Here is a 24700-nt window from a genome sequence, read left to right as displayed (position 1 = left end):
TAAACGTTCTTTTTTCATTAAAACAACACAAAATATTACAGATTAGATGTTGCGACATGCTGATTAGTGTTCAAAGTTTTTTACATTTATAATTGTCCTATTATTTTAATGACTTAAGATGTTAGTGCCTAACAATACTTTAAAGCATTTGTTCATCTTATTCTAAAATATATAAGGTATTTAATCAATTGTTTATGTCATAGAAAAGTAATTAAAGTAGAAAACAAATGGAAATATTTCATATGTTTGCATGTTCTTCAATGTGTGACTTTATAAATGCATTAAGTACTAAGCTAGTGGAGTTCCTCTGAATAGTTTATCATGTATTTGATACTCACACATCTGTAGAGCCTCATATCACATGCAACTCCACAAGTAGGCAGGTTTGTGTTTGAATGAACAGAAGTATTCCCAGAATTCTGCCTGCCATCAAAAGGTATTACTTTCTACTTTATCTGACTGATCATTAATCTTTAGTAGGGATGAACTCTCATATCACATAAAGAAATAAACAGAAATTAGAAAATAATGAGGAAATGTGGCATTAGAAGTAAAATATTAAGTCAGAGCTACAGTGTAAAAGATGCCCTTAGCTAGTGTGCTTTTTAGAGAAAGGCAAAGAGGCAAGTTGTCTCTCACTGTCTATGACGCTTTCTAAGGACCTTTCTAGCTTTGTTTGTATTTGAAGGTCAATCTGAAAAACTTCACTAATTTAGAAAATTTAGAAAACTAATAGATTACAATGATGATTTAAGTTGGGTAGGCATAGAAAAGAAGAAAAAAATTGAAGAATAGAAAGAAAATGGTCAATTTTTCTAGAGTTAAAAATAGGCAAAAGATTAAGATTTTAAGAACAGTAATATACTGTTAACAATAACAGTAGTTGTTATTGGAGTGTGTTGTTGACAATGACGAGCTTTAAATGTATATTTGTTGTTGTCATTGTTCAGGAGCTAAGTCGTGTCTGAATCTTTGTGACCCCATGGACTGAAGCACACCAGGCTTCCCTGCCCTTCACTATCTCCTAGGCATGTTCACTGAGTTGGTGATGCTATCTAATCATCTCATCCTCTGCTGCCCTTTTCTCCTTTTGCCTTCAATCTTTCCCAGCATCAGGGTCTTTTCCAATGAGTCAGGTCTTCGCATCAAGTGGCCAAAATACTGGAACTTCAGCTTTAGTATTAGTCCTTCCAATGAATATTCAGGATTGATTTCCTTTAGGATTGACTGGTTTGATCTCCATGCAGTCCAAGGGACTCTCAAAAGTCTTCTGCAGCACCACAATTCAAAGGCATCAATTCTTCGGTGCTCAGCTTCTTTATGGCCCAAATCTCACATCCAGACAGGACTACTGGAAAAACCATAGCTTTGATTATACGGACCTCTGTTGGCAAAGTGATGTCTCTGCTTTTAAATATGCTGTCTAGGTTTGTCATAGCTTTCCTTACAAGGAGCAAGCATCTTTTAATTTCATGGCTTCAGTAATCATGTGCAGTGATTTTGGAGCCCAAGAAAATCAAATCTGTCACTGCTTTTACTTCTTCCCTTCTATTTGCCATGAAGTGATTGCAATTATCTTAGTTTTCAGAATTTTGAGTTTTAAGCCAGCTTTCTCACTCTTCTCTTTTAGCCTCATCAAGAGGCTTTTCAGTCCCTTTTTAGTTTCTGCCATTAGAGTGGTATCATCTACATATCTGAGGTTGTTGATATTTCTCGCAGCAATCTTGATAGCAGCTTGTGAGCCATCCAGCCTGGCATTTCACATGATGTACTCTGGCTTGTCTGACGGCTCAGATGGTAAAGAAACTGCCTGCAATGCAGGACACCCAAGTTCTATCCCTGGGTTGGGAAGATCCCCTGGAGAAGGGGATGGCTACTGGCTCCAGTATTCTTGTCTGGAGAATTCCATGGACAGAGGGGCCTGGTGGGTTACAGTCTGCAGGGTCGCAAAGAGCTGGACATGACTGAGCAATTAACACACACTCTGTGTATAGGTTAAATAAACAGGGTGACCATATATGGTCTTGTTGCACTCCTTTCCCAATTATGAACCCGTCAGTCCATGTAAGGTTCTAACCATTGCTTTTTGACATGCATACAGGTTTCTCAGAAGACAGGTAAGGTGGTCTGGTATTCCCATGTCTTTAAGAATTTTCCACAGTTTCTTATGATCCACAGTCAAAGCCTTTCATGTGGTCAGTGAAGCAGAAGTAGATGTTTTTCTGGAATTCCTTGCTTTCTCTGTGATCCACTGAATGTCAAAGATCAAATAACTTTGAGATGATACAAGGTTATATAGCTCAGTGAGCAGATGGGAAGGACATGGAAATAAACAAGAATTTGGATGTTTGTGACTTCAAGTCCATAAATGTCCATTTTATCACACTACATACTCTAAGAATAATAAGTTATTCATCTTCAGCTCCACCTTTCTCTTCATCTCGCCACTGGTTCTATGTATATTCTTTCTGATACCACTGAGACCCTTACCTTCATAACTACATATCTTTTTGATTTACAAAACTCAAGTTACTTTTCCTCCCATTCTGTGGATCCTGTCTTACTTCCCAAACACAGATGCCAAATTATTCTTTGTATGCAGAACTTGGAGCAAATCATATATTAGACATTATAAATGCTATCAGAATATGATTTTTTTTAACTTCTGAGAAGATATTAATACCATTTAAATGACACTTACTGGAATGAAATGACTAACAGTATTGTCATGATATTTCCTTCTACTTTTCGATATAAAGCAAGAAGATTGCTAAATGTACTGTGAGTATTTGTGTTAACATAGGGTTTTACAGTTAACAGAACCAATATGATATAAATATATAATCTCTACATACATATAGATATCTATCTATCTAAATGTATATCATATAAAGAGTTTTATTATAAGATATTGGCACATATAATTATAGAGACTGAGAATCTGCCCTCTGCAAGCAGGAGACCCAAGGAAATAGGTGTTCATAGTTCAAAGGCCTGAGACAGTAGAATCAATGGTGTAGATTTCTGTCTGAGTCTGAAATCTTAAGAACCAAGACCATCAAAGACATGAGAGGAGCAATGTCTGAGACAAGCAGAGAGAAAAATCCAGTGATCCACTGCTTTTATGTTGTTGTTGTTGTTAAATTAGGGAGAGGCACCTGCTTTACTCAGTCTACTGCGGCTGCTGCTAAGTCGCTTCAGTCGTGTCCGACTCTGTGCGACTGCATAGACAGCAGACCACCAGGCCCCTCGATCCATGGGATTTTCCAGCTAAGAGTACTGGAGTGGGGTGTCACTGCCTTCTCCACTCAGTCTAATAACTCCACAATAATCAAGTCTGGAACCACCCTCACAGACACACATCCATAGGTAGTATTTTTCAAGATATCTGGATATTCCATGGCCCAGAGAAGCTGATACATAAAGTGAGCCACCACAAGTTCACCTGTTATGAATTTGACACCTATACATAATTCCTTACCATATTTAATCTTCAAATAAAGACAACAAGGTCATAATTCTGCCTAAAATGATACAACTATGCTGTGTACAACTGAAAATGCACTCTTTCCCCAGATGAGAAGATAAAATCCTTAAGTGATGTTTACTCTTCTCCTCAATATCTGGGCACTTAATACTATGATGTCTAATTAACAATGCTTAATTACAATGATATATAGTTAATACATCTTATGTGACAAGGGATAGGGAATAATAGCGGAAAGAAAACACATACATTATCTGTATATGTAGACACAATCACACACACACACACACACACACACACACACACACACACACACATTCTTACCAAAACAGGAAGAAAAAACATACATGCTGGAGTCCAGCTCCAGCAGCCAGGGGGATCAGCCTGAAGGGATGAGCAGTGTCGGCGGGAAATGATGTAGCCTCTGACTCGAGGTAGGGACTACATGTTTATTTCAAGCATCAGGTTCTCTTTTATACTTTTTCAAAAGCATTAGGTCAGAGGTTTGACATTTTCAGTTCCCCCTCACCCAGATTATTGCCTCATTGTTGCCTTTCAAACAGAGTTCCTGCTTCAGTGATTCTCTCAGAATCATGTTTACTTGTGATTACATTGTAACTCATGCTTATGTCTGGGCTGCATACCACATTCCTCAGTTTATTTCTTATCTTCCTAAATCCTGCTTGCCCCTAGTGTCTTAAGCTAGCTTCTAAAAAGGCTTCTAGCTATTCTTAATTATTCCTAAACCCTAAGCTCAGCAAACTTCCTTTGCCATAAACATATCCCTCACAAAGAGGTCTCAGATAACAATCCTTCCCATGACCTCAAGCTGTGGCCTATGCACTCATCCCGGGACATTCTTTGTAAAAATCCTTGAACAAATGTCAATGATTACTTTACAATTTTCTGGGCACAACTGCAGAAGGCTTTGTGCTTTTTCATGCTTCTCTCAAGAACAATAAGCACCTTAACATTCTTCCCAGCCAACTCAACCGAAGAATGGAAGAAACAAGTCAGAATCACAAGAGCTAACTCCTTCATCCTGGGTCTGTGCCTGCAGAATGAGGAGAGGGGGCTGGGCCCATGCCTCCATTTTGTCAGTAATACCTAACGTGGCTCCCAACACATACAGCAGCATTACTGTCTTCATATCTGTAACTGATGACATGGCATTTAAAACTTTATACATTTATACATTCTTCCACTACCAGTCATATTCCCATTGACTTAAGGAAGTACTGAAGCTAATTATTGCTATTTACCTGGTGGGATGACACAAATCTAATGACCCAAAGTAGCCTGAGGCATTAGAACTCCTGCCCAACTGGTTTGTTAAAGTTTGCCACTGAGCTTAATCATAGGGAAGAACCTCTAAGAGAGGTGCTATAAAATTTTTTATAAGAGCAATAATAATTTAAAAAGAAATTTCAATATCTAATATGATCTGAAATCTTAAATTAAAATCTAGTATAATTTCTATAATTTAGTCTTATTGTTTTAATTTCCATTTTTATGTTTTATGATATGCATAATATTTTAGCAGTGTGGTACATCTATCTAATTTATAAATAAAATGTGTATATTTAGAAATATACCAAATGACTTTACTGACATGAATGTACACCAAAAATGGTTTGGAATCTCTCATATTGTGAAGCAACCAGCAGTTGGAAGATAAGTGAAATACATAAGGAGATGAGACAATCTAGGGGAAATTCTAGAATGAAAGAAGAATGAGATCAAGTATAGAACTCAGGGGAACGTTGTATAATTAAGGAAAAAGAAAGAAACACAACTCAGCATATAATCTGTTCCAGCAGATGGAACAATCAGGAAGATTGAAGCAGTGAGTGTTATCACAGAAGCCAAAGGTAAAGATTTTCAATAGAGTCAAAGTCTACAGTTTGGTTAGAAAGGTAATTAGATGTTCTTTGGAGCAGACATTTACAGTTAGTTGTGACTTTACTGAGAAACAGGGTTTGGTAAATTGGAAAGGACAGAAAAAAATCAATGGAAAGGAACCAAAACAGAACAACTTCCAATCTAATTCTCCATTCTCTTTATATTACCTGATCTCTTTATATTATGTATAAGTAAACTTCTACCACTCTAGTTTGCTATTAATCTTTTAATTAGGTCTTTCTCTTTCAAGTTTCTAGGCTTTTTTCATTTGATTCCCTCATGTTAATTCTTTCCTCATGTACTTTGTTTATAAAATCCTAATTTATCTTCAAGGTTCACCAGGAATGACAATTTCACTTAGAAATCTTTTTTTAAAAATTTGTCCAGGTCACAGTTAACTTTGTTCACTATATTTTAATACAGATTATTTATACTTTTTTATATTACAGCCTAAATTGCTTAGTAGTTAGCAATGTAAGTGTCTCTGTCATCACTAGGAGATTCTTATCAGAAGCATTTGTAAAACTTGAGAAAGTCTTATCCCCCCATGCTCACATTCTGTGCTCACTTTACCCCCCGTCTTTTCCAACACCATTTCTATTGCAAGCACTTGATTAAGGTTAAACTGAACTGAAATTTTAAAAATAAAAAAGCACATACTGAGGATCTAGCTCAGTTTGTGAACAGGGGTTCCAATTACATATGACACAGTCAGTGACTTGCTGACTTAAGTATATACAGTCAAGACTTAAAATCAAGACACATACAAATCATACTTGATCAAGTAGCAAATGCAATATAAAAACAAGTATCATGTATACTTTGGTCACCTGATATGAAGAGCCAACTCATTAGAAAAGACTCTGATGCTGGGAAAGATTGAAGGCAGGAAGAGAAGCAAATGACAGAGGATGAGATGGTTGGTTGGCATCACCAACTCAATGGACATGAGTTGAGCAAGCTCTGGGAGATGGTAAAGGACAAGGAAGCCTGGTGTGCTGCAGTCCATGGGGTTGCAAAGAGTGGAAAATACTGAGAGACTGAACAGCAACATATTTGTATATTAGGAAACAAAAAAATAAATTTAAGGACCTAGGAAAGTCCTTAAGGAGGAGATTTGATTTGAGATGAGGATGGTGTAGTTCTTGGAGTAGAGAGGAAAACAGTGTTTTAGATGAGGGAAACATAAGCAAATTAGTTAAACAGGTGCATAGAACAGTGAAGGGAGGCACATGGCTAAGTGCCCTGAGGTGAGAGGAATAAAGAAAGGTGACAGGCAAAATACAGACAGACTGTGCAGCATCTGAAAAGACAAACAACAACAACACAAAACAAAGGACTTGTGTGAAAAACCAATGAAAGGGCTTGCAAATTCTTGTGTAGGAGAGTATAATTTTTTCATTCATTGGACAAATATTTGTTGAGCACCACAAAATGTCACATATTGTTTAAGATGTTAGAAATATACAGGGGTGAACATAACAGAGAAATCCCTTTCCTCTTAAGTCTATATGCTAATGGTGATTGGGTGGAAGGAGTGACTGACTGACTCCTTGTGATACAATAACAAATAAATACATAGTATATTGAAGGTGATTAATGGAATGAAGGTTCTTGAGAGTCCCTTGGACTGCAAGGAGATCAAAGGAGTCAATCCTAAAGGAAATCAACCCTGAATACTCATTGGTAGGACTGATGCTGGAGCTGAAGCTCCAATACTTTGGCCACCTGATGTGAAGAACCAACTCATTGGAAAAGACCCTGATGTTGGGAAAAACTGAAGGCAGGAGGAGAAGGGAATGAGAGAGGATGAGATGGCTGGATGGCATCACGGACTCAATGGACATGAGTTTGAGCAAACTCTGGGAAATAGTTAAGGACAGGGAAGACTGGTATGCTGCAGTCAATGGGGCTCGCAAAGAGTCAGACACAATTTAGTGACTGAACAACAAAGTGGAAGGAAGGGGAAAAAATAAGGTAAGAAAGATAATAGCAGCTGAGGGAAACTGAAAAGGTAGGAGAAACATCTCAGTAATTCATATGTAGAGATAAATAATGATATTACAGTTTTTAAAGAGGTTTTTAAAAGATATTGGGACAAATGTAAATAAAAGAGTAAAGTTAATGACCCTGGCTGAACCTATCACATCTTTTAGTCTCCTTTCAAAATTCTAATAATCTTTCATAAGGCATATTAATTGTTTCAGTAAAAGGTAAAATTAATGAGGCTATTTTCAGCTCATTTAAAATTTATGCAGATAATAAACAGCACTTAATAAGAATATATATAATAATTAGCAAGGTGATCATCAAACAATTTTAGTCTTACAAGGCATGTTTTTATGTGCTTCAACCTCATAGTCTTACAAGGCATCTTTTTATGTGTAGGGGATTGAATCTCCCCACAGAAATACTCTCATGTCTGTGCAAGGAAATCCCTTAGGATTTGATGGAAATTTTTAACTTTGCATTGTAAGGAACATAATTATTGACTCTGACCTATTTGCAGTTTCCTGATTTTCATTCTTTTAATCCCAAATGTTTTAGAGGCCAAAGTTTATATTCTGAAATTCTGTAAGACCTAAGACCAAGAAGGAAACATGAGGTCCTACAAAACATTCTTAGTGAAATTTAGGTAAGGGAGATATTCTAATTTATTTTTACTTTTAGTATTAACATCCATTTATATATTTATCTGCAATTATTAAGCATTTTTAGTTGTTATTAGGTTTCAACTATGCCATTATCTTTCTAGCTCTTTTCAAAACTGAATTGTGGAAAATTCAGGATGAGATTCAAACTGTTATTCACAATGACCTTTTCAGATTAAGGTAGAACTTCAAAATATACAGGTAAAGACAAAAAAGAACTCTATTAAATAATTCAGGCACTTACATTGAACATTTCTAACTTAGCTGAATAATTAAGTGGATTATTTTTTAGTACTTTAAAACAACCAACCAAAATTTTCAGTTGGTGTTTTTACTTTGATGTTTTGATTATGGAAAAATAAAACTATTTTGACCAAAGAATTTATATTAGTAAACCTAACAGTTAACAGTCTTAGTGGACCACTAAATGATAGCTTTTTAAGAAGAAAAAATTTGTCCTCAAAAATTACATTAAGTTTTAAAGGGTTTTCACTTCCAAGTTTATGAAAAACTAAAGTATAAAAGCAAGATTACTATTATTTATTAGCTTTTATTCCACTGTGATATACTTTGGAAAATCTTACACAATTTTTTTTAGAGTCCAAAAAATAGTAGATGAGTAGATTCAAATGAAAGGATACCTTCTTTTAAATTAAATATACATATGGTATTTATCATAAAACCATTATTTAACATATATAACATGCTGATTTGATACATTTGTATATGGTAATATGATTGTCACTGTAACATTTAGGACTCTATCATGTCACATAATTGTCATTTCTGTAGTGGGAAAAATTAAGATCTAGTCTCAGTACTTTTGATGATTATGGTAAATATTTTTATCTACATTCACTATACTGTGCATTAGATTCCAGGACTTATTTATCTATTAGTCACAAATTTGTAGCCTTAAACAACATTACTCTTATTCTCTTACTCCTTATCCCCTAGTAATACCATTTTACTCTGTTTTTATAAGTTTTGCTTTTTTAGATGCACATGTGAATTATACCATACAGTATTTGTCTTTCTCAATCACTTAGCAAGCATAACGTCCTCCAGGTCCATTCATGTTTTCACAAATGGCAGAGTATCATTCTTCCTCATGGCTGAATAATATTCAATTGTGTGTGTGTGTTTGTGTATATGTATATATGTATGTATGTATGTATGTATGCATACACACCACACTATCCACATTGTCTTCTTTATCCACCCATCCTATGATGGACACTAGGTGTCTTGTCTATTGTGGATAATGTTGCAATACATATTACAGTGCAGATATCCCTTTTATAACTTGTTTTCATTTCTTTTTGATTATACATCCAGATGTGGAACTTAGGGATCATATGACAGTTTTATTTTTAATTTTTTGAGGAAAATCAATCTTATTTGTAATAGCTGAACCAATTTACATTCCCACCAATAGTGCATAAGAGTTCTCTTTTCTTTATATCTTTGCCAATGCTTGTTATTTTTTGCCTTCTTGATGACAGGCATTCTGAGAGGTATAGGGTAATATCTTGTGTTTTTGACTTGCATTTTCCTAATGATTAGTGATACTAAATACCTTTTCATGTGCTGTTGATTATTTGAATGTCTTCTGGAAGAATACCCTTTTAGTTCCTCTGCCCACTTTTAAATCAGATTTACTTTTACCAGTGAGTTGTATGAGTTCCTTATATATTTTGGATATTAATCCCCATTTTTTGAATGATGAGGTTTGAAAATTTTTCTTTGTAGACTCTTCTTCAAAATTAATAGACTCAACTTGCAGGAGAGGTCACTAAGGATCACTGATAGGATTCTGAAAACAACTTCACCCCTTCCAGGTCACTGGGATGGAGGTAGGGCTGAAATCAATACTGTTTTCTCCTTGTAGCACAGTACAGCTATCATAAGAAGTACAAGTCACAGTTAACTTCAAAATGTCTATAATTTAATAAGCAAATTGCACCTTCAATAATAAAGAGGTAGATTATACATAAGGCATTCTAGATTGTGCTGCATATATAAGACATGCTTGAGAGCAGACAAAATGGAGGTCAGTGTGATCTGGGGCATTTAGTTAAAACTTTCTTAAATAGCCTTACATGTAAATTATGCTTTATATAAAAAGAGTAAATTTAGATACATGGGCAAAAGCACCAGAAATAATCATGGACAGAGTATTTATGGAAATAGGTATGACACTGGGAAAAGGAATAAAAGATATGCTAATCAATGGATATTTAATTCCTCAGCTACCAAAGATTACTGTTTTTAAAACTGAATAGGGAATAGTTCTCCCCTTAATCTTGGTAATCTTCATGCAACTCCTAAGGCCAAACTTTAAGCTGTCTACTGTTTTTTTTTTTTTTTCCAAACAGGCACTCCACTGGGAGATTATATGAAAACTTTTGCTCAATGAAAAATATATATATAAAGAAAAGTTGATTTTAAATTTATTCTAAAAAATTTTAAATACTGACACTGAACTTATTTGAGGACACTGAACCAAATATGGATACCTTAAATTTGTACACTGTACTTGTACAATTTCATACACACAAACTTTTCCCACTGTAAGCATCCTCCCTAGAATTATCAAAACAGTCTCATGAACCTGAGTTTTAGATTTGAGGTCATAGAGGCTGACATGTTAAGGGAACATATGTCCCTTAGAAGTCTGTGTGCCTCTATCACAGAGACAGTAGGAGAATCTGAAGAAGCTCCTCTCCTTGTTGTAAAAATAAAAATTTTGAAGATAAAATAATACATGCTCTAAATTAAAATCTTATATTTCCATAATTCTTATCTCAACAAACAAGGTAGAGATGGCTGAGGAAAACTGCTCCTTGGCAACTGAATTTATCCTCATAGGATTTACAGATCACCCAGATCTGAGGATTCTTCTGTTTCTGGTGTTCTTTATCATCTATCTGATCACCATGGTGGGGAATCTTGGCCTGGTAGCATTGATAGTAACAGAGCAACGTCTTCACACACCAATGTACATCTTCCTGGGTAATCTCGCTCTGATGGATTCCTGTTGTTCCTGTGCCATTACCCCCCAAATGTTGGAGAACTTCTTTTCTAAGGACAAGATGATTTCCCTCTATGAATGCATGGCACAATTTTATTTTCTCTGTCTTGCTGAAAGTGCAGACTCCTTTCTCCTGGCGGCAATGGCTTATGATCGCTTTGTGGCCATCTGCAAACCACTGCAGTACCACATCATGATGTCACAGAAACTCTGCATTGAGATGACCACAGGGGCATACGTAGCTGGAAACCTGCATTCTATGATTCACATAGGGTTTCTGTTTAGGTTAACTTTCCGTGGGTCTCATCAAATCAATCACTTTTTTTGTGATGTTCTTCCATTATACAGACTCTCCTGTGTGGACCCTTATATCAATGAATTAATGATATTTGTCTTTGGAGGATCAGTTCAAATATTCACTATTACCATAGTAATAATTTCTTACCTTTATATCATTTTCACAATTTTCAAGATGAAATCTAAAGAAGGAAGAAAGAAAGCTTTATCTACTTGTGCATCCCACTTTCTTTCTGTCTCAATATTCTATGGTTCTCTTCTCTTCACATACATTCGACCAAATTCAGTTAATGAAGAAGATAAAGATTTACCTGTTGCTATTTTTTATACTCTAGTGATTCCTTTATTAAACCCTTTTATTTATAGTTTAAGAAATAAGGAAGTAATAAATGTTATGAAAAAAAATATGAACATATCATAACATTCTGAAACAATTACCATGCCATGTGGACAGCCGATTGCAATTTGAGAAAACTTTTTTCAAAATCAAAGAATATTGAGAAAAATGGGAAATGACAACTTTCAATATAAAATATCAAATTATTAACACATGATTAGTTTCTGAGCTGAATAAACAAGTTCAGAAAAGAGACTTTCTGCTAAAATGTACTCCAAAATATGTTACTAGTTTTCATCAGGGATAAACTAAATAATTAATCTTAAGTAACACAAGAGTACTCTTGAGTAACACAAAACTGTGTTTCACTATGATTAGTTCCAGCAGTTACTATTAGTTTCAGAGTATAATAGTTACAATTTTCAACAAATCCTAGAACTAGAAGTTATATACAACAGTTGCCTTCCTTTAATATTGCTGGCAAATTTCTGCAATTAGAAGCCATAATCTAACAAACTCCTCATACCTCAAGTTCTCAGAAATTAATTCCTTCTTAGGCAATATCGTGTGACAGAAGTAAGCTATATATTTCCATTTGAATATAAATTTTGAGTTTAAGATATTCTATTTGAATATGAATTCACATAAAATATTTATTTCCTAATCAACACTTTCCTCTTTATTGTTAGTCAATTTTCTATAAACTTTTCTGAAATAGAGTATTTTAATTTATTGTTGATTTATCAATCTGTAGTTGAATATGTTGCTACTTATATTGATAAGCTTATGTATTTGATATTTTCATGCTGTTTACTTTTGATTGGCAACCCATCATATATGACAGTCTAATTACTAAATATATTAATTAAATAAAGGTTTCTTCCTCTCATATTACTATTTGACTTGCTAATTATTATGAATATCTCTATCCTAGGCTGATTCCAATTAAGAGTATTAATGCATGGATAGCATTAACAAAAACCTGGAGATGCTGATCAAGCATAATTGAGACAGAAAATATTAACAATTCTACATTTATAAACAAAACCATGTATTGATCCTTACATGTACAATTATGAAAGAAATAAATAATTTACTGAGAACCTACCAACTGCTAGGCACTAAACTAAAACTTTCATATATATTACCTACCAAATAGTTAAACAAGATTTTTCATGTCTTTCCACAGTAAAAATTCCACACATTGACAAGTCAAGAAAAGGGTTTATTTACCAAAATGCCAAACCTAGAAATAATAAGCAGATTAACTGATACATGGGATTCTTTGATCATTCTTTCATTTTCTTTTTTGCCCTCAATCCATTTTCCTACTTCCTTTCTTGTATTTTGTTTTATAATTAAGGACTACTGTCAAATTCAGACTCCTTGCTTTTCAAATGTCTTCTATCTACATTTGGACAATGAGGAGCAGTGTAACTAAAGATGGGGGAGAACCCATAATGTTTCTCCCCTCTTCCACTGCTAAAGGGAGTGTCTCCAAGTACAAGTTGCATCTAATCACTGAATCCACCTACTGTAAGAAAGTTGCTCATGTGTGTGAAATCATAGATTATGTTACCTAACCACTCACCCTTGTAGAAACTCCTCACTAATAGTAATATCTGAGCTACCTTACTATTCTGTTTGACTTTTTGATTTAACAATACTTTCGAACTGTTTACTAAATTAAATTTCTCTCCTTAACTAGTGGGCAAAGTCTTTGTTTTCCTGCATTGTTCCTCTTACAATGACTATATAAATTTTAAAACTTTTACGTAATAATAAAACAGCAGAGTTAATAACCACATAAAATACAAAAAAAATTGAAGATATTTATGAGAGAAAGAAAATGGTTAACACATATATAAGAAACTACTAAAATTCATAAAAGACACGCAAACATCTGAGTGAAAGGAAGGGACAATGGACATTCAACAGAAAAAATTGCAAATCTAATAATCGTAAGAAATATATTTCACTTATTTCAATTTAAATATGTGAAATTAATCATTTTTGGCTTTATTTATTTTACTTCTATTGTATGAGGGGAATGAAGATCTATCAGTTTGGGAAACATTTAAAAGGATACAACACAAAATAGAAAGCCCAGAGATAAATCCACACACCTTTGGACACCTTAGCATTGACAAAGGCGGAAAGAATATATAATGGATTAAAGACAATCTCTTTAACAAGTGGTGCTGGGAAAACTGGGCAACCACTTATAAAAGAATGAAACTAGAACACTTTCTAACACCATACACAAAAATAAACTCAAAATGGATTAAAGATCTAAACGTAAGACCAGAAACTATAAAACTCCTAGAGGAGAACATAGGCAGAACACTCTGACATAAATCACAGGAGGATCCTCTATGACCCACCTCCCACAATACGGGAAATAAAAGCAAAAATAAACAAATGGGATCTAATTAAACTTAAAAGCTCCTGCACAACTAAGGAAACTATAAGCAAGGTGAAAAGACAGCTTTTGGAATGGGAGAAAATAGTAGCAAATGAAGCAACTGACAAACAACTAATCTCAAAAATATACAAGCAACACATGCAGCTCAATTCCAGAAAAATAAATGACTCAATCAAAAGCTGGGCCAAAGAACTAAATAGACATTTCTCCAAAGAAGATATACAGATGGCTAACAAACACATGAAAAGATGCTCAACATCATTCATTATCAGAGAAATGCAAATCAAAACCACAATGAGGTGCCATTTCATGCCAGTCAGAATGATTGCGATCCAAAAGTCTACAAGCAATAAATGCTGGAGAGGGTGTGGAGAAAAGGAAACCCTCTTATACTGTTGGTGGGAATGCAAAGGAATACAGCCATTATGGAGAACAATGTGGAGATTCCTTAAAAAACTGGAAATAGAACTGCCTTATGACCCTGCAATCCCACTGCTGGGCATGCACACCGAGGAAAGCAGAATTGAAGAAGATACGTGTACCCCAATGTTCATCGCAGCACTGTTTATAATAGCCAGGACATGGAAGCAACCTAGATGTCCATCAGCAGATGAATGGATAAGAAAGCTGTGGTACATATACACAATGGAGTATTACTCAACCATTGAAAAGAATACATTTGAATCAGTTCTAATGAGGTGGATGAAACTGGAGCCGATTATACAGAGTGAAGTAAGCCTGAAAGAAAAACACCAATACAGTATACTAACACATATATATGGAATTTAGAAAGATGATAACAATAACCCTGTATGCGAGACAGCAAAAGAGCCACAGATGAATAGAACAGTCTTTTGGACTCTGTGGGAGAGGGAGAGGGTGGAATGATTTGGGAGAATGGCATTGAAACATGTCCAGTACAGTTCAGTTGCTCAGTCATGTCTGACTCTTTGTGACCCCATGAGTCGCAGCACGCCAGGTCTCCCTGTCCATCACCATCTCCCGGAGTTCACTCAGACTCGTCCATTGAGTCCGTGATGCCATCCAGCCATCTCATCCTCTGTCGTCCCCTTCTCCTCCTGCCCCCAATCCCTCCCAGCATCAGAGTCTTTTCCAATGAGTCAACTCTTTGCATGAGGTGGCCAAAGTACTGGAGTTTCAGCTTTAGCATCATTCCTTCCAAAGAAATCCCAGGGCTGATCTCCTTCAGAATGGACTGGTTGAATCTCCTTGCAGTCCAAGGGACTCTCAAGATAATATCATATAAGAAATGAATCGCCAGTCGAGGTCTGATGCAGGATACAGGATGCTTGGGGCTGGTGCACTGAGATGACCCAGAGGGATGGTATAGGGAGGGAGGTGGGAGAGGGGTTCAGGATTAGGAACACATGTACACCCATGGTGGATTCCTGTTGATGTATGGCAAAACCAATACAGTATTGTAAAGTAAAATAAAAAGGTAAATAAATGAATTTCAATAATGCCAAAATACACATACTTAAAAGTACACAATAGTAAAAATAAAAAAAAAAATAAAAGGATATGACAGCCAATTTTAGGGCAGTATAATACACCAGTTATACCTCTAAAATTGATACAATCTTTCTGCAGGATAGTTAAGCAAAATAGATTAGATTTGGGGTGGCCACAACTGAGGAAAAAGTTTGATCATGGGTTTAGAAATCAGCAGGTCCCAAGGTAGCACCTGGGTGGGACAGTAGTGGCCATTGATGGCATTTACTGAAGTGACACCTGTGAAGCCTCCCAGATCTCTTAGCAGAGCTGTAGATACCTAAATAAGCAGCACACTGAAACTTTGTGCATGTGACCCACGTATTTTAACATCCCCTCTGCTGAGTGTGTAGGGAGAGGGGAAAAGACACATTTAAAGGAAAAGGGTCACAGCAATCCCACTACTAGGCATATACCCTGAGGAAATCAAATTGAAAAAACACATGTACCCCGTTCATTGCAGTACTATTTACAATAGCTAGAACATGTATGCAACCTAGATGTTCATCAACAGTTGAATAGATAAAGAAACTGTGGTATGTATATACAATGGAATAATACTCAGTCATAAAAAGGAACTCATTTGAGTCAGTTCTAATGAGGTAGATGAACCTAGAGCCTATTATACAGAGTGAAGTAAGTCAGAAATAAAGATAAATATTGTATACTAACACATATTGATGTTTTGGAAATGTGGTGTTGGAGAAGACTCTTGAGAGTCCCTTGGACTGCAAGGAGATCCAACCAGTCCATCCTAAAGGAGATCAGTCCTGGGTGTTCATTGGAAGGACTGGTGCTAAAGCTGAAACTCCAATACTTTGGCCACCTGATGCGAATAGCTGACTCATTGGAAAAGACCCTGATGCTGGGAGGGATTGGAGGCAGGAGGAAAAGGGGATGACAGAGGATGAGATGGCTGGATGGCATCACCGACTTGATAGACATGAGTTTGAGTGAACTCCAGGAGTTGGTGATGGACAGGGAGGCCTGGCGTGCTGTGATTCATGGGGTCGCAAAGAGTCAGACACGACTGAGTGACTGAACTGAACTGAACACATATATACATGAAATCTAGAAAGATGGTACTAATGAAATTATTTGCAGGACAGCAGTGGAGACACGGACATAGAGAACAGACTAATGGACATGGAGGTGGTGGAGAAGGGAGAGGGCAAGATGTATGGAGAGAGTAACATGGAAACCTACATTACCATATATAAAATAGATAGACATATAGTAAACAGGAATTTGCTGTATGAATCAGGAAACTCAATCAGGGGCTCTATAAAAGCCTATAGGGGATGGGATGGGAGGGAGATGGGAGGGATGTTCAAGAGGGAGGGAACATAAGTGTATCTGTAGTTGATTACCAACAAAATTCTGTAAAGCAATTATTATTCAATTAAAAAATAAATTGAAAAAAAGAGGTACAGGGTCAGCTCAAAGCCCAATCCTCCTGGTTCTGATTCAGCAACTTGGGATTAGATACCCCTCCCTACCCCCAGAAATTGGGCAAAGAGCAAGATCAATCTCACAACCAGTGTAGGCTCTAGAAAATACATCTTTAGCCCCACCTTGTACAAAATTACTACTCTGCTTATTTAATTACGAAATGCTGGGCTGGATGAATCACAAGCTGGAATCAAGATGGCTAGGAGAAATATCAACAGCCTCAGATATGTAGATAATATCATTCTAATGGCAGAAAGTGAAGAGGAACTAAAAAGCCTCCTGATGAGACTCAGAGAGGAGAGTGAAAAAGTTGGCTTAAAACTCAACATTCAAAAAACAAAGATCATGGCATGTGATCCCACCACTTCATGGTAAATAGAAAAAAAGTGGAAACAGTAACAGATTTTATTTTCTTCCAACCTATGATAAACCTACACAGTGAATGAAAAACCAGAAATATCACTTTGCCAACAAAGGTGCATATATAGTCAAAGCTACGTTTTTTCCAATAGTCACATATGGATGTGACCATAGGACCATATAGAAGACTGAGTGCTTAGGAATTGATGCTTTCAAATTGTGGTCTTGGAGAAGGCTCTTGAAAGTCCCTAGGACTGCAAGAAGATCAAACCAGTCAATCCTAAAGGAAATCAATCCTGATTATTCACTGGAAGGATTGTCGCTGAAGCTGAAGCTCCAATACTATGGCTAGCTGATGTGAGAAGTCGACTCATTAGAAAAGACCCTGATGTTGGGAAAGATTGAGGAGTGGTGGAGAAGGGGGCGACAGAGGATGAGATGGCTGGATAGCATCACCAGTTCAATGGACATGAATTTGAGCAAACGCCAGGAGATAGTTAGAGGACAGAGGAACTTGGCATACTACAGTCCCTGGAGTCTCAACGGGTTAGACAGGACTTAGTGACTGAACAACAACAGCAAAATTTATTTCCACCCTCCAAAACAGACCCCTTTTATTATATTAAGGAGGAAATAAAATTAAGAGAATTCTGAAGTGCAAGGTTTCATTTCAACTCTCTTCCCCCATAATTTCACTTTATAATTTCTGACTGCTATTCTTTTCATTTACTCTATGGATTTCAGACACCACCCAGTGAAGATATGGAAAAAGAAAATGCAATATTACTGACAGTTTATTTTCACAGGACTTACATATCAACCAAATGGCAAATCCCCTTGTCATTGGTGTTCTTGCTGATATATCTCATCACTATTGTGAGGAACCTTGGTCTGACTGCTCTGTTATGGAATGACCCCCACCTTCACGTGCCCAAGTACTTATTCCTTGAGAATCTGGCCTTTGTAGATTCCTAGATATCATCCACAGTGACCATCCTGCCCTCAGCCAGTTGCTAGAGAATCTCTGCCAAGAGCAAAATGATCTCTCTAACTTAATGCAAGATATAATTTTTTCCTTTGCAATCAGAGTAACCACAGAATGGGTGAGATGATTTGGGAGAATGGCATTGAAACATGTATAATATCATATAAGAATCGAATTGCCAGTCTATGTCCAATGCAGGATACGGCACGCTTGGGGCTGGTACACGGGGATGACCCAGAGAGATGTTGTGGGGAGGGGGGTGGGAGGGGGGTTCATGTTTGAGAACGCATGTACACCCGTGGTGGATTCATGTCAATGTATGGCAAAACCAATACAGAATTGTAAAGTAAAATAAAAAATTTAAAAAGAAAAGAAAACATACTAGAACATTATTTGACATAAATTATAGTAATATCTTTTTGGATTTATTTTGTAAGACAGAATAAACATTCTCAATATAATTTGTCATTGGGAGAAATGCAAATTAAGACCATAGTGAGATATCATGACCCACCTACTGAAAAGATAAAATTGGAAAGACTGCTTATACTGGAAGCAACAATGCAGACACCTGTTAAATTAAAAAAAAAAAAAGAAACCTGATAGATTAAAAAAAAGAGTGAAAAGATAGTTACACAATATTGAAGTGGGCAGTATATTTAAGGCAAGGGTGGGTTATCTTAAAGCTACATATTATATGTGTTGATGCACATTATACTGCTTACTTCATCTGTCTGCTGAGTTTCCACAGTGACTTCTCTTTATCTATATTTTCTTTTTCACCTCATTTTTAGCTTTCACTAGCAGAATTCTAATTCATAGAAGGATTGAAAAATGACCCAAAAAATGTCCTTTGCTTTCCCTCTAACTTCCAATCAAATCCCAAGCAGAGGTTAAACATTCGTTGTACACTTCATATATAAAACACAACATCACAATTGTCATATTGTAATATTTTGATGTAAATAATGCCATTATTTTCTTCAGTGATGCTCAATGGCAACTTTGTTTATATTTAAAGGCAAATCTGAACATGTGGCCACCATGTTCAAAATCCCTCAACAGTTTTCATTTAAGTTGGGGTATAGAACAAAATCTCACCTACCATGAGATCTGATGTGACCCCACCAGTGCTGGCCTCCCTTGACCATTCTGACTCCTCTTTGCTTCTCTTTTTATATTTCTGCTACATTTGCAAAATTTTTTGCTTTATTTATCTAATTATCTGGTTTTTTGATAAGGTAGGCCTGCAGATGATGAAACTGAAGAAGGCACATGTCTGGAGACAACACTATATTAGAAATGTAGACACACAGTCATCACTACTTAAACAGAATTTGCATTTAAAAAAAACTGCTGGAATAATGTTTGAGAAGCACTAACCTAGGCCACTTCCCACAGTGGTCCTCAGTTTTCTTTTTCCTTTTCTTCTCCTGCGAATTTTGCCTAGTAAGATTTCTCACTAGTTTTCAGCTTAAAGTAGGAAGTCAGGTGTAATTGTGGAATGTGAGCCATGGTTTGCACAAGAAGGAAAAAATTAGGAGTTGACGGCTAAAGAGAATCTGTAACTTTGGCCTCACTGAAATCATGTGTGATGAGCTCAGACAATACTGTACTCACCAAAGAACTTAGACTATTGAATTTATAGATAAACTGGAGTCTGCATAAACATTTTAAAAGTGCCTGTGGTGGAAAGAAGTGGTATGAAGTACAATTTCAATTGATAAACTTGGGAACTGTCTACAAGGACTTGATGTTTATGATTTCAGTCTGTAATGTCCAATGAGACAGCCTGGATTTCTTATACATGTCCAAGTCCAAAATGCCCAGTAGACCAGCTTAGCTTTGTCCTAAAGGGGATCTTTGGGCATTATCAGGGGAATTTGAGTTCTAAGCTCTTTCCTCTTCTGACAAAAGCACACAACTGTACAACTGTGTTAAAGACAAATTCATATAAACAACAGTTTCCTGAACTTGGAAAATGAAGCCTTCAAAATGAAACAGTGTATAAAGAACTGTTACCTGTGTTATTGTCATTGCAGTGCTCTTGTATTATTTTCTACTTCAGAAAGCTGAACTCTAAAAGGATCTTGAAAACTTCTTAGTAGATACAGGTAAGAGAGAATGATTTTTATAATATCATTATGTTTTTACTAAAAACAAAGAGTCGGACACAACTGAGCAACTGAATTGAACCAAAAGTTAAAAATACTATAAAATTTGTAATAATTTTGATTTGGTTTACAAGATACCAAAATAGCCAGATGAAAATGAAAAATAGTGAATAATCTGTATATTTTATTATTGTGAGTAAATATGGTTAAGCAAGGTAGCTCTAAGGCCACATTGTAATCGTTAATGATATTTATTTGGTTACTATAATTATTATATAATTATTCCATAAGATAAGCTTTGGTAAACTGGAACATTAAATAAATTAATAGTGGGTTGAAATATTTAGGTCACAATGTTTCCCATGGAAGATCTTCCTGACAATTGTGTTCAAAATATTTATTTTACTTAGTTAACCTACATTCACTACTTTCCCGTGTATTTCTTAGGTTATTTCATTGAATATGTAAATATATCATCTATCTATCTATTTATGTATCTTCTGAAATGGTAAAAATACCCTTCTAGTCTCTTTTGACCTTTAGTAAAAGGTAGGCCTTAAGTACCCACACACTGAATTAAGAATTTCTGATTATTTATTAATTTGGGATTGCATGGAAGAACTGCAATTACAGGTACATTGCCTTTATTCAGCCTTAGTTTTTAGCTCAATTTGATTCTGCTACTAAAAGTTGTGGAGAAGCAAATGCTATAAAGAAAAGCTGAATATCTAGATAAATTCAGCTTTCACTACACTAATAACAATGATAAAGCATCTTTTAAATATGAAAAGAACTGAGGCAATGCTGGTATATTTATGAACAATTTTAAAATAAATTGAAAATGCAATACTATTTCATATATAAATTCCATACAAAAATAAACTTGGAATTTTGAATAAAAGTAAAAGAAAGGTTTCCCAGTGCTGCCAACTTTTGATGAAACCAGAGTTAAGACAAATATTTGCCACCACTAAGCCCGCAAACTCTGAGACTTTTATTTCATCTTCAGCCTTTCTAATACTTCTCTCTCTCTCCATTTCCTGATCTTTCCTATGCTTATCCATGGTCTTTAATCTCTTTCTGCTTTTTGTTCCTTTCTGTTTTCTTTTCACTCAATCAAATTTTCCACTTCACTTCTCTACCCATTCTTATCTCAATACCTTCCTCTTTCTCTTTTGAAAAACTACATGATACTGTTCTACAGGAAAAAAAAAATTCACATCTGTCTTCCGGTGGTTCAGTTCCGTTCAGTTCAGTCACTCAGTCGTGTCCAACTCTTTCCGACCCCATGAGTCGGAGAACGCCAGGCCTCCCTGTCCATCACCAACTCCTGGAGTTTACCCAAACTCATGTTCATCAAGTCGATGATTCCATCCAGCCATCTCATCCTTGGTCGTCCCCTTCTCCTCCTGCCCTCAATCCCTCCCAGCATCAAAGTCTTTTCCAATGAGTCAACTCTTTGCATGAGGTGGCCAAAGTACTGGAGCTTCAGGTTTAGCATCATTCCTTCCAAAGAAATCCCAGGGTTGATCTCCTTCAGAATGGACTGGTTGGATCTCCTTGCAGTCCAAGGGACTCTCAGGAGTCTTCTTTAACACCACAGTGCAAAAGCATCAATTCTTCAGCACTCAGCTTTCTCTACGGTCAACTCTCACATCCATACATGACCACTGGAAAAACCATAGCCTTGACTTTGTTGGCAAAGTAATGTCTCTGCTTTTTAATATGCTATCTAGTTTGGTCAAGACATGTAAACTGTTCTAACCGTATTAGATACTTTCTTTCATTCTCCTCACTGCTGTGCCACTTCTCATTGTTCTCTAACTCGATTCTGTCACAATATGAAAACTGCTCTCACTAAAGCCACTAAAAGTCACGTAATTCCCACATGCAAAGATTTCTTTTCACTCTATTCTATCAGAATATTCATTTTGCTTTAAGGACTGTATTTGATTTTGTTCTTCTTGAGTATTTTCCTCTGTTTGAGTTCCCAACACAGTTTTCCAATTCCCTCCTGCTTCTTCTATTCACTCTGCTCAGTAGCATTTTTGGGTCTTTCTTTTTCTCCTTTTGGGTGACCCAGAGCTCTTCGTTGCAAGAAGAATTAAGTTAATTGAATGGAAATTGGCTCCAATGAAGAAACGCTAGGCTAAGTTGACGAAATCCACTGGATAAATGGGAAGGTACACAAAGAAAGAAATCAGACAGCTGACAGCCAAATCATGTTTCAGTTCTAGTTCAGTAAGACCTGTTATCATTGTAGCTGAACTTAAATGCCGCGCTGCACACTGACAATGCCATTGTTGTAGACATAGGATTCATTTTCTGGGGTCACAACACTTTTTCTTTGGTTGAGTTGGCAAACAAAATTCTTTTCGTGCACATATGATTTTTGTCTTGATATACATTCTAAATGCAGTGTGGTGAGTTTGGGTGCTTTGCTTAGTCACTCAGTCATGTCCCACTCTTTACAACTCCATGAACTGTAGCCCGCCAACCTCTTCTGTTCATGGGGATTTCTCTAGGCAAGAATCCTGGAGTGGTTTGCCAAGCCCCACTCCTGCATTGCAGGCAGATTCCTTACCAGCTGAGCTACCAGGGAAGCTCTGAGTTTAAGTGAAAGTGAAAGTTGCCCAGTCATGTCTGACTCTTTGCGACCCTGTGGATTATATAGTTCATGAAATTCTCTAGGCCAGAATACTGAGGAAGTGTAGCCTTTCCTTTTTCCAGGGATCTTCCCAACCCAGGGATCAAACCCAGGTGGGCTGCATTGCAGGCAGATTCTTTACCAGCTGAGCCACAAGGGAAGAGTTTGAGTGTCTAACCCTAAATAAAATGCCTCACCAACCACCCCCCCCGCCCCTGCCCCATCCTAGGTTCAAGGGGGAGGGCAAAGTCACTTTCTAGGATTTTGGCTTCTAGAGTGGATGACAGTTTTTTTTTGCCACCAAGACTCATATGGTAAAAAAAGAGGATCAGATTTTTCCATCTAATAAATGATATACATCCATTTCTCCCTAATATAACTTCCTCAAGTTTATTTTCATGCCTTCTCTCTTTTTACCTTACTCACACTGGCCAATGGAAAGGTCATACATACTATGTATTTCAGCCACCTCAATGACCCCCAAGTCATTATTTCTATCAATTTCTTGTAGAATCATACCGTAAAGTTTATCTAACTTGAATATCCAGAGGATGTTCTTGCAAAAACTAGCTACTTCATCTGAATCTTCTATGTCAATTTTTGATGTCCATCTGCCCAGTCACTTAGTTACTCTCTCTCCTTTACTAATCACTCCTTCACATCTTACATGTCACCAAGTTCCAGTGAAACTGAGCAGGATCCTGTGGGGCCCTCATAAGTACAAAAGACTCATTATTTCCCATTTCTCTGTAGGAAAAAAGCTTTAGCTCCTAGACCTTCCCTGAGTTCCTAAGGTCAGATTCAAACAGTTCCTAATTAGGAAAAGCGGGGGGTGGGGGGGATACAGAAGCAAAGATGAATGGTCAGCAAACAATATTGCAGAGATGAAGGAGGGTCCTTGTTCTCCCTCAAGGAATATACATAACAACATAGCTTTAAGTTTTTCTTCAAGGCCTCTATCCAGGTAGAGGATGATAAATTCAGGCTGAGCACAAGATTCCTGGAACACACCCTGTTACTTCACCACAAACCGATCAGAAGAGTCATACATTCTGCCGCCCTCATCCCAAGTTTTGCCTTTAAAAACTCTTCCTCAAAAACCAAGGATGAGTTAGGATTTTAGGATATAAGCCACATATTCCCCTTGCCTCAGTTCAATTCAGTTCAGTCGCTCAGTCGTGTCTGACTCTTTGCGACCCCATGAATCGCAGCTCGCCAGGCCTCCCTGTCCATCACCAACTCCCGGAGTTCACTCAGACTTGCGTGCATCAAATCAGTGATGCCATCCAGCCATCTCATCCTCTGTTGTCCCCTTCTCCTCCTGCCCTCAATCCCTCCCAGCATCAAAGTCTTTTCCAATGAGTCAACTCTTCGCATGAGGTGGCCAAAGTACTGGAGTTTCAGCTTTAGCATCATTCCTTCCAAAGAAATCCCAGGGTTGATCTCCTTCAGAATGGACTGGTTGGGTCTCCTTGCAGTCCAAGGGACTCTCAAGAG

The 24700-nt window shown here is 36.7% G+C and overlaps 1 protein-coding gene across 1 annotated transcript; it reads left to right on the top strand.

Moving 5' to 3' along the window:
- Positions 1-10865: 10865 nt before the first annotated feature.
- Positions 10866-11792, top strand: LOC120852968 (olfactory receptor 5K1-like). Its single transcript, XM_040226489.1, has one exon. It carries the CDS (start codon positions 10866-10868, stop codon positions 11790-11792), a length of 927 nt encoding a protein of 308 aa, XP_040082423.1.
- Positions 11793-24700: the final 12908 nt, after the last annotated feature.

Source organism: Oryx dammah, unplaced genomic scaffold (genome assembly GCF_014754425.2).
Source record: "Oryx dammah isolate SB20612 unplaced genomic scaffold, SCBI_Odam_1.1 HiC_scaffold_2, whole genome shotgun sequence".
Taxonomy (NCBI): Eukaryota; Metazoa; Chordata; class Mammalia; order Artiodactyla; family Bovidae; genus Oryx; species Oryx dammah.
Note: the sequence above shows the minus strand (reverse complement) of the source record. Positions and strands in the feature narration are given on the sequence as shown.

Excerpts from the sequence above, each read along its gene's own strand:
- LOC120852968 (XM_040226489.1), top strand. The coding sequence starts at position 10,866 with ATGGCTGAGGAAAACTGCTCCTTGGCAACTGAATTTATCCTCATAGGA.